The sequence below is a fragment of the Choristoneura fumiferana genome, chromosome 27 (genome assembly GCF_025370935.1).
Source record: "Choristoneura fumiferana chromosome 27, NRCan_CFum_1, whole genome shotgun sequence".
Classification (NCBI taxonomy): Eukaryota; Metazoa; Arthropoda; class Insecta; order Lepidoptera; family Tortricidae; genus Choristoneura; species Choristoneura fumiferana.
Genome location: NC_133498.1, coordinates 183,668 through 195,715, shown reverse-complemented (window position 1 = coordinate 195,715; position 12,048 = coordinate 183,668). Strand labels below are relative to the sequence as shown.

Here is a 12,048-nt window from a genome sequence, read left to right as displayed (position 1 = left end):
TCTCTCTTGATTAAAATAAAAAACTCGCTTAATTTCTCACAATAAAGACCTCATTGGTTATATTCTTGATTATAAACTACCGTGAGACTCACTCATATTAAATATAATGACCCGGATAACTCACGTCTTAAATCGAGTTTAGCTAAACGCTTATTTAAGACGTGAGTTATCCGGGTCATTCTATTTAATGAGTGAGTCTCACGGTAGTTTCATGTTCAAAATTGCAAATCTTTATGGTAGAAAATTATTTTCATGGTTTTTTGTAGTCGGTTCAATTTTTTGTTATTGACTAACACACTTGGTATCACAATCATTTTCACCACTTCTTTCTGCCACATGGCATGAGACGAGGGTAGAAAGAGAATGAATGCGATCGCGAACGTCAGCGCGCTAGACAACGCGGCTTCTGCTCTCTTCCAAGCTCTCTTTCTAACAGCTTCTTCAAAACATAAGAGTTTAATTATAGTAAAGAAAAATATACACCAAATTTGTACGGAAGATGTGTTTGCTTGACCGCGATCTAATGCTGAATGCTTCTGAATGTGCGAGCTACAGATGCAGCACTCGAGGCACACTGTGTCGACACCGTGTCTTGCAGTGGTTAGTCGTGTTTCGAACAGAGACTATCAATAATCAAATGAAAAACAATAAAACGACCATTTCTCATAGAAGTTTTATTATCTAAATATTTTTTTCTACACATCGATCCACATCTTAGTATACAAATACAATACATATCCGAAATCGTTCGTTCCCTCGTAGCTTACAAAAGCTATATTTTACACCAGGGTTTCTCAAACTTATGGCTCCACGTACCCCTGTTAGAGTTTCTAGACGACAGCGAAGCCCTACCCCCCCCCCCTCCCCCCCTCCCCCAAAGAAAGTAATAAAACTGGGCTGTTGGAGAATCTAAGTTTATTTTTATTTCACTAATCATGATAATATAATGTATATTATTTATTAAAATAAAAGGTAACAAATATAGGTAAGAATCGTCTTGCCAACGAAAATACACACTTAAATAAACAACGTATATGTAACAAATTTGGAGTTAAAAAAGACTTTTTTACAAAAAGACTCCAAAAACCAATCTTAACATCTTGCCCCCTACCGTCGAATAGCGAACCCCTAGGGGTTCGCGTACCCCACTTTGAGAAACCCTGTTTTATACAAACATGCACAGGATACGGCATCCTGTCTTTACGCAGAAATATTATTCCCAAATGTTTCATTTGCCAAACTGTTTTATTTCCCAACTCTCAATTTTTAAGATTCAGTTTAGTTTACTCATTGTTTTGAGATACGAGGTTTTTGTTATTGATAAGTAATAAATTGCTCCGAAAGATTCATTCAGAAGGTCTATAAAGTAGGATTTTAGAACAAAAATATTAATAAAAACAATGTCACATTTATTTTATTCTCATACATTCCACATTAAACTAACCACGATGCTTTAGCTAAACCAATAACTATAAAACTGCTATAAACAGGAAAGTGTGATCATTGATCAATAATAGTAGTCACAGTATAAACCAGTATGCCATCTACAAATAAATTAGTAATGCTTAGTCTAAGTGCGAATTCGACATGTAGATTACATACTTGTTTGCACTGTAGCTTTCAAACATCAGTTTTACTGTGAAATAAAACCAAGTGGCTACCAATTGATTGATACATTACACTTATAAATAATTATGTAAGGGAATTTCATACATTTTTAACCTACCTAATGAATTGTTTCATAGATTTGAACACAACTTAAACCTATACATATTTTATTAAACTTACACACACACACACACACACACACACAAACATCACGCCTGTATTCCCAAATGGGGTAGGCAGAGCACACGTAACGTTACCGCTTCGGAGCCACTTTTAGCAATTTTAGGTTTAAAGTTTGTCAAAAAAGGTGCAATAGTGACAGGTTGCTAGCCTGTCGCCTACGGTACTCAGTGCTGATAAACTTTCGAATTAACTTGTAATGGGCATTCTAATAAATGTCACATTACAGGTAAGAGCAGACAAAATGAACAGGTGCGTTTTAGCGACTATTCTAGCTAGCATTCCATCAAAATGACGGTAAATTTGCTTCGAGCATTTTGACGATCATTTACTAGAGCGTGAAAGATAGTGTAACTGTTCGTAGCAACGTCTTGTTCTATGCTTGGCTCTGCTCGTTGTTCAGTTCGACAAATTTATAAGCAACGAATGCTCGATGTCTTTAGAAGTGAATTCAATCAGGTTTGAACCCAGGACCCTCCGCTTGAGAGCCCATAGATCAAACCACATGGTTACCACGGTTATTTTTAATGATAATTGTAGTGTCAGGATAGAACTCCGAATACTGAAAGTTAAGTATGTTCAACTTTATATTTATAACATAAAATATCAAGAGGTGACAGTGAAACACCCATATAGTCCAATACTATGAAACAACCCAGACAATCCAAGACAGTTTTCCGACTTTGGCCGTTCTCCTAAAACAAAATTTCCTTAACCGAATATCACATTTAAAAATAACAAACGCTGGGGCCCATAGAGTATTAAAATTTTATATAAAAAAAAATATATTGAGTATTTTCGAGCTCCTAAAAGCTTCAGTTCTAATGTCAAAAATACACTGCCAATGGTAGTAAGCAAAGTAATTTTTAATATACCCCCATTTTTTATATTCAGTACTATTTACCCGCCGCTTCGTAAGGATCGCTAGAAGAAAAAGGAAAGGAAAAAGGAAAGGAAAGGTTGTGAAGGATCGTTAGGTTCTAGTCGGCGCGCGTGTTAAAGTATTCAAAATAGTGAATGAGAGTTCTACACTTTCTGCCAACAAACTGCTACGCAGTTTGGCAGAGGTTTATAGTTATAAGTATTTCTGTACTTCTTTTGTTTTTTTTTATTTGAGTAAATAAATATTTTTTTTTTTAAAAATTCGATTTAAATTCTGTGATTTTACTGAATTCTCAAGTTATTTCCCTGAGTTACATTTTCCCCGCCCAAAAATTGGTTTAATGGTGTGATAGTAAATTATTTACTTGTAACGTAGTAATTTAATAATTTATTTTGTAAAAATACATTGGAAATACTCGTATACATTTCGGACTTTACGATAAATGACAACTGTTTAAGGCCGGGTGCGCATCATGTGATTAAAGTTCTATCTTTGTCACTCTTTGCTATTATAAGCAGGACAGGAACATTTCAAACTGTCAATTTGCTTAAGAATGTAGACCTGCTTTATAACTGCCTTTGTGACGAGACACTGCAGGGGTCAAATGAGGGTCATTACTTAAATTTTGTTTATTTAATTCAGTTCATCACATTTTTGGAATCTGATTTCTGAAAACGCTTCACGAAGCCTATTTCTCCAAATGGTTTTCGATTTGTTATATGTTGTCAAAAATTGGGACATCCCAATTCTGGAATGTAGAAATGATAGCTGGACCGCCCCGCTTACTTGCGGCACGCACCGCCGCACCTACATAGCACTTCCACTTGTTTTCATTCTTCCGTTACTCTGCGAAGGTCCATATCAATTAACTCTAAACAATTACTCTGCTCACCCGCGACGTTACGATAGCTACGTCTATGCAACAAATGTGTGTTCATGCAGCTCCTCCACCTCCACACTGTAAGAACAGACACATCACACAAACCCAACTATCACCACCTCACTAAGCTGACACGTTTCGAACTTAACCAGAGTTCATGATCAGAGCAACCGTTCACCATGCTGACAGATGTTAGACAACAAACGCAATACATAATGATAAAGGAACTATCACAACAGATGGCAAACCACTTATTTGGTCGACTATACATTTCCAAAAACCATCTAGATTTTTTTCAAAAATAGAAACTACAGATACGGAATTAATTTTAAACTATTGTGTTATTTTTGCATACATATAAACTGTTCCAGCAAATGTTATCGCTTCCAATAATGATGGGAACGTTTGAGTTATTTTTTTTGGGCCCATTGCCTTAAAAAACCTTAACATAAAAAACATTGACACTATTGTAAATAAAAATTGCATCGAAATTAAACATAACAAAAAGTGAATTGATTCATATAGTGCCCATGTTATTATCAATTTGAGACAAAAGATAGTCTTATTTGATATGCTTCGATAATATAAACGATTTATAAACGTCAATATCATTCAGTATATGTATGTTCAACCAGTATATAAAAGCGAAAATGTGTATCAACAAATTGCATACTTTCCGGCAACATAATGAGTAGTTGACATAATTTCTAATGAAATAATATTTAAAACGTATAATGTATAACAACATTTTTTACAACAACGAAAAGTCTAGACAAAGCGGAGCTCTTATTACACGTAACAGGCGCTTTGATGAAATATGTACAGTCAAGGGCATAAACATATCTATTCAACCGTCAGATATATGTATATATCAATCTTATTGTTAGTGGCATAAAGGTGTATAGAAATTTTTGACGTCTTGGTAAACGTACATATATTTAATCCCTTGACTTATGTAATACCGCTACATAATTTTGCCATTAGTACCAAAAGATGGGCAGCAGCGTTTTCTTAGCAACCATCCCCCTTCCTCCTTCAATGGGGAGGGCTATATCCAACAGTAGACGTCCTAGGGCTGATATGATGACCTAATTATGCAAAATGATATGCCCTCTGACCGTTACATCAAATGTTATTATGCATTTTGATCATTATGTAAAATGGTATTATGCTATATGAATGTTATGGCAAAAGTTGTTACGATAAAAGTATTATGACTTATGATGTAATACGGTATTTGACAACTCTTGAATTTGCCATATCCTATAAATAATTATGAATCCTATGTATGTAGATTACTGACAAATTTTAGCGAAGAGAAATAATAATTCGGTTGAAGATTGATTTACAGTTTTTTTTTATAATCTTTATGTCTGTGTCTTTCTAAAACGCTTTTCTACAGCGTGTATTTTTGATACAACCTCAAACTGTAAGGGTAATTAGTGAAGACCCTAATAATCACACTTTATTATGTTCTAGTAATAAATTTATACTTTTTCCATATAAAATAAATTACCACGAAATGTATCACTACGTTATACTACTTTGTTTTTATTCAAAACGTCGCACTTGTTGACGCAACGAATGAAAAAAAATTACGCTCTGGTAGTTAATTCTTAACACGTTCGACCCCAATGACACAACGTCTGTGACTTTTTAGTTCTTACTCCTATGCCAGTGACACGTATTTGTGACTGCTGTGGGATAATGCCCAGCGTAAGAGCTTTGTGGATCGCTTTCGGCTCCGGCAACGTTCCGCTATGCCAGCCTTTAGATACGAATTATTTTGACACGACATGCGTGTCACTGGCATAGGAGTGAGAAGTAAAAAGTCACAGACGTTGTGTCACTGGCACCGGAATGTGTTACGTCGGTGACACGTATACGTGTCATTGGCATAGAAGTGACTGCTGTGGGATTGCGTAGGCATAGCGTTAAGAGCTTAGTGTATCGTTGCCGGGGCCGAACGTGTTAATTGACAATTTGTTTTTAATATCGATTCACAGCACTTAAATCTACGCCTGGTCACAGTTTCTCAATCTGGAATTTCAAATATGTAAAGTTTTTTACATGTAAAAGTAGCTTAAAAATGTTTTTATGTCAAATACCGTATTAACGTAACGCTTTTCAACAGTTATGCACTTTGTTGTTAGCTAAACATTATTCCACTTATACGTTATGTCAATCCAATTTATGGAAAGTGTAAACAAAACCGAAACCGAACGGACCACTGGATCGAATCAATAACACATTAATCTATAATTAGTGACTTTTAACTAGACTTCTAATCACTTTTTTCACCAAAATTCACTTAAATAAATATCTATAAAATAATAATTATCATGGGACACTTGACACCAATTGACCTAGTCCCAAACTAAGCAAAGCTTGTACTATGGATACTAGGCAACGGATAAACATACTTACATAGATAAATACATACTTAAATACATATTAAACATCCAAGACCCGAGAACAAACGTTCGTATTATTCACACAAATATCTGCCCGGCCGGGAATCGAACCCGAGACCTCAAGCTTCGTAGTCAGGTTCTCTAACCACATGGCCATCTCGTTTATAATCTGTAGTAGCATAGACTAGCGTAGACATGGTGGAAAATTTGACATTTTAAAAATCGATTAATACTCGATTGAATAAGCGATTATTATTTATTTACCTTAAAAATAAAAAAAAGTTACTGCTTTTATAATTAAATAAACAGTCTTTGGGATTAAATCAACCATTGAACCAATAAAATAGACAAAATTACTTTGATCTATTCTATTAATAAATTAATCGATTTACTGAACAGATTAATTATTTTGCAATAGGTACATTATTAAATGTCTGTGGTCGGGTTAATGGCGTCTTTGTTTACCCTTTCTATAAATTGGATTGACATAAACCATAGTCGATAAGTGCTAGTTCTAGTCTTAGTTTTAGGTGGTACTTATGGAGCCAAAATAAACCTTTCTTTCTTTCGTTGTTACACAAAAAGCTTTGATACCGATTGAACCAATCTAAGGCCTCACTCTTCCTTTCACTATAGGCCTCAGGGGCCTCACTCTTCCTATAGACTATTGGAGAGCGGCGATAGTTTCTCGCGGCTGTTTTTGGCGACCCCGGCCGTGTTGAGGGAGCCCGACCAGTCGGCGAGCTGGGCGGACGGCCGGTAGAACTTGGTTGACGTCTTGTTGAAGATAGGAAGGAGCTCGTTGGCTTCGTTCGATAGGGCCTGCAAGCAAAATAGTTGAATGATAGATGGTATAAGTATACATTTGAAAATTATGGGCGAATACCTAATGTTCAATGTGATAAAAAAAATTAATGATTGTTTGGTTCGTCAGTCAAACAGCCGGTAGCATGGTGAACGGATGTTGCTCTGATGATGAACTCTGCTTATGTTCGAAACGCGTCGACGTAATGTGGTGGTTGTGACAGTGGGGTTTGTGCGTGTTCGTACAGCTTGAAAGCGGGGGAGCTATATGAAGACACATTTGTTGCATAATAATTATAATAAGGTTTGTAATTAACGCAGCTTCTTTAAACTGTCATTTCCGCCTTCAAATGTAATTATTGGTCTACTAAATAAGCGACTAATTTTTAAGCCCCTAATAAATACTTTTCAAGCGACCGTATATTGAGTAATCCTAAACTTTTTTTTTTATTCGACTGGATGGCAAACGAGCAAGTGGGTCTCCTGATGGTAAGAGATCACCACCGCCCATAAACATCTGCAACACCAGGGGTATTGCAGAAGCGTTGCCAACCTAGAGGCCTAAGAACGTTTTAATGAATCAGCATGAAGATTATTATAGCAACTAAATTTGTAATATGTCTAGAAATGTTCAGCTTCTAATAAGTGTCTCTATTGTATCTATTAAACAATTTTAACAGACTCTAATTTAGAGGTCTCTTTGAGGTCTAAAAGGCAAAGGACGAACCTATCATTTTATACAAACATCGAGGATAATGATCGAAAAGTATAAACATATGGCTAAAATCCAACAGCAAAGATCATATGTGAAGCAATATTATCTGGGCTGCTATAAAAAAAACTAACATCGAACACTAAGGCCGGATTATTAAATACCAAATACAATTAATAAATAGCTTGAAGACGAAGCTATCGTAATTTCGCGGGTGAGTAAAGTACCTAATTATATATAGTTCATAAATATGATCATTTGATGTAATGCAATTTTCTGTGCAATGTTAAATTTCGCTCAGTTTCAGTCGCTACACTCTTTGAGAGTGGTCGTGGTAACAATTCATGACGGCTTTCTTAGGACAATGGTGTTGTTTTCCCTTTGCCTTCCATACCGCAGCGCTGGAGTCCGGAGTTGGCAACAGCAGGGCTACTACGAAACTCGAAGTTCGTATCGTACCGTCCCTCTCGCTCTCGTATTAAATAGTATAAGTGTCGAGGGACCGCACGACACGAACTTCGAGTTTCCAGTTTCGTAGTAGCCCTGCAGAGAGCGCGTTGGCCCGCCGGCAGGTTGGTCAGATGACATCTGGCAGTCGGTTGATAACCGGTCCGCGACATTTTTCAAACAATTGCAGATTTTTGTAAGTAAACATGTTTTTTCTATAATTTAATAGATGATGTACATGAAAACATGCCATCCTATGTAAGTTCAACCTATTAAACCGTGAAATATCTTGTTGGAAGTACGATTTTTTGGTAACGCCAGAGACAATTTTGGTAACGCAGGAGACGCCCAAAGTGTCGGTAAAATAGTTTATTGGCCCGGATGAGACTGGCACGTGACCGGGCAAAGTGGCATGAAAATGAAGAGACTTTACCCAGCAGTGGGTGGATGTGGGATGATTTGATGATTGATTGATATAGGGACAGGTTACACATATGTATGCAATAAACATGGTCAGCATTCCCCGCGCGCCTGCCTCATAAGGCTTAGCGCCCCGCTCCTTTAGTCGTCTCCCGGACACGGTTCGTAATATACGTAATTGAACCAAACCTCAGTATCTCATTTAACTCCCAGTATAATATCCTAAAATTGAACAGAGAGCGCTGCAGTATACCCTCACATTACGCCCCTTAAAAAATTAAAAAAGTAAAATGGTTACCTTAAGATAAATGACTGCGTCAGTGCCGTGTCCCTCGCACGACAACAAACACAGGTCCCCATGGAAGTAGCGAGCGTACAAACGCGAAATCGGGAGGCCGTAGCCGTAACCTGCGAACATTACAGTGTAACCGTAATAGTGCATTGTGTCTTAAGGGCGGTAAACAAGGAATTACGAACGAGAGTCTATTAGAAGCGTGAAGTCGAAGACTGAGGGCTTTAATGAGTCGATGTTCGTAATTTTAGTACCGCCCGTGCGACATATAATGTTTTTCATCACATTTGCGAGTAAAATTGTATATTTGTAAAAGATAAAACTAATATTTTTTCAAAAATTGCCGATACCGCGGACTACGCTCTTGGCAGCGCCAGCCTCCGCGCCGCCCCACCCCACGCAGCATGTGCCCGACGTGCGCGCGCCGCGCTCCAGCACACCATGCAGTAACAAACTCATTTACCGACCTTGGGCTTCATGACATGAAAATTAGTACGGGCAATGACTCATTTACCGACCACGGGTTTCACGAGAAGCTCATTAAGGTCGAGGGTTTTATTTGGGGGGTTGCAACCAAGGTAGCCTGCATGTTACGACACTGTTTACGAGCAAGTGTGATGAAAAAAAATATTAACAGTGTAACGACTTCTAGCGCCATCTAGTTGTCGCAAAGAACAACTGTCCAACATTCTGAATCGCATTGCGCGCTATTTTACACATCACTCTCATACTAACCAGCGCTTTCGCAAAGACCATCATTGACAAAAGAATTCGCCGCATGAAACTTGGCAGAAAGTTTTTTTTTATTATAAATTATTTACATTTCTCCTATTAAAGCCAGCAAAACAAAGTGATGAGGCCCACAGATGCTAGACTCTGGCCAGCGAAAGTGTCCACGCATTTTTTACGAAAGTTTAATCTGGTATTATTTTTGAGACTGTCAAAATTGACATATTGTCATTCTAGCCCGGCTTAGAAAATTTTTATTTAATTCAATCTCCTACCCCTAGGTACTAACCTCAAAATGCAAAATGTTATACCTCCTGGGGTTCAAAGTGATAATACTAGTACATATTGTTAGCAATAGAACTTATATCTTAAAGGAACAAAGTGTCATTTTCTCTGTATCATTAAAATTTACAAAAAAAAAATTCAACTTTATCTATGAGACATTAAGTTTTAAATTTCGATGTCATATTTTGTTGTATGATAGGTCGCAGGAGGATAAGATTATGTTAGATTAAAATGTTAGAAGATATATTATACAATGCCAATCTGGTCAAAATGGTCCGAAAACTGATGCGTCTGGACTGTACGTAAATGGGCACTGGCAAAGGTCATAAAATTTACCAAGGGACCCCTAAGTGCATCATGAACCTTCACACATTACTACATGAATTTTGATGCAGCTTGAAGAGTCCCGAGTATAATTTAATATCTGGAAAATTTCATTAATTTCTAAGTATCAACATCGTAATCAGAGCAAGTGTTGTCAGCCACATATTTTTTAAATTTGCCGCCGTTTCTCGTGGACAGCTTTCGCTGGCCAGATCTAAAAAATATCCTAATGATCAGACTGTATAATTCGCATCGTAGTTATGTGTGATAAAACTATAGTTTCGGATTCGAATACCTAGATAAATCGGAACGAATGAATTAGGGCTATACATTAAATTAAATTAAATTAAATCATTTATTTCGGACATAAGGTACCCATATTATTATTATTAGTAAGCACACAGAATTAATATAATAACAAATAACGATATTGCGTCGTCAGTTGCTATTAATAAAATAAATAAATAAATAATACTTGACACCAATGAGGGCTATCGTTTTTTGTCTCACTTACTGTTGCGTGAGGTTTTTTATTCAGATTGTTATTACGTTAAAACAAAGTTTAGTACACCAACCGTACCATAAAAATATCCAGCAACCACAAGTCCGTTTGTTCGGAAAAAAGGAGGACAATTAAAGTTTCCGAAAGACAAGCTGTGTCAAACACAGACATCATTGCCCCGTAACGCATAATTGCCATAACTAATTTCAGGTAATGCAAATATTAACTATTCTAATTATAAATAAACCCGCGTAGCTAACTATGAGATTTGACATTCGGAGAACGCTACACTAGCGCCTCTAGCGGCGAATTCATTCGCGATAGCCCTCATTGAACTAGTCCCAAACTAAGCAAAGCTGTACTATGGATACTAGCAACGGATAAACATACTTATATAGATAAATACATACTTAAATACATATTTAACATCCAAGACCCGAGAACAAACATTCGTATTATTCGTATTATTATTGGAACTGAAATGAAAAACGCTACCATAAACTGTAGCGTGCGTGTGAAAATTTACGATAAATCGGATCGATCGAACGGTGCAGTTTGATCGCAGAATTTTCTGTGGTCCCTATTTTACCTACTCAACTACTATATCTCTTTACTTATAGGGCTCACACACGCTACGAATAATTTTCTTAATATTTATTTGCCAACAGTGGCCAAACAAGATAAAATACAACACAGATTATATAGAGTAAAAAAAAAAACTACAAGCTTTTTTTGCTGTATGTACTTTTTGTCGACATTACTTGCATTGTCACCCAAACTACATTTGCATACCAAATGTCAAGTCGATGCCATTAACCGTTGAAGAGTTTCGTCCTGCGGAGACGATCCTAGCTGGACTACCAGGATGTCACTACCAGATTACCGCAATGACACTACTTCTTTCTACGTGTTGTCTATTGTAATTAATACTATGTGAATAAATGTATTTCTTTCTTTTCTTTCTTTCTTTATATTATTGTAATGTCACGCAATTTAAGTATGCCAAATTTCAAGTCAATCCAACTACTTGAAGTTGGTCGAATTTAACTTGCAAGATTTGACTACGGACAGACAATGGGACAGGTGAAACTAAATAAAAAATTGTAAAATATAAAATCAATTATAGTTTGTGATGTATTTATTCTTGAGAACAACACCAATCACAACTGGTGATATATGCAGCTGTTTTGTTGTAATAAGAAGAGGTAACACTCTTTCCCGGCCCGGATAATACCGAAATGGAAATACCGACCCTGTTCTTCGTGTACAGTCACCAGCATTAATATCTGCCACAGCGGAGCGTGCAAAAACATCTGACACGTCCTTCCGGCCCTAGAAATAGAGTCGTATCAGATACTTACGCACGCTTGTTTGGTCAGATATTGGTGCTGGTCTGCACGCCCATAGAAGCTCATGTCAGTTTCTATGGGCGTGTGTGTACACGAACAGCAGGGTCGGTATTTCCATGTCGGTATTATCCGGGCCGGGAAAGTGTCACCCATAAGAAGAAATGCTCGGAACTTGTGTTTAAAAGAAGGCTGGATGGAACTAAATGAATAAAACACCGA

General features: G+C 36.9%; 1 protein-coding gene across 1 annotated transcript in view; it reads right to left on the bottom strand.

Annotated features, from left to right (window-relative positions):
- Positions 1-6,593: 6,593 nt before the first annotated feature.
- Pdk (pyruvate dehydrogenase kinase) overlaps positions 6,594-12,048 on the bottom strand; it is a 46,219-nt gene continuing 40,764 nt past the window's right edge. Inside the window, exons 8-9 of the mRNA XM_074108395.1 lie at positions 8,647-8,756; positions 6,594-6,787 (exon numbers count right to left, since the gene is read on the bottom strand). Coding sequence (XP_073964496.1) covers positions 6,623-6,787; positions 8,647-8,756 — 275 coding nt within the window. The 3' untranslated portion in view covers positions 6,594-6,622. The remainder of the gene's footprint in view (positions 6,788-8,646; positions 8,757-12,048) is intronic.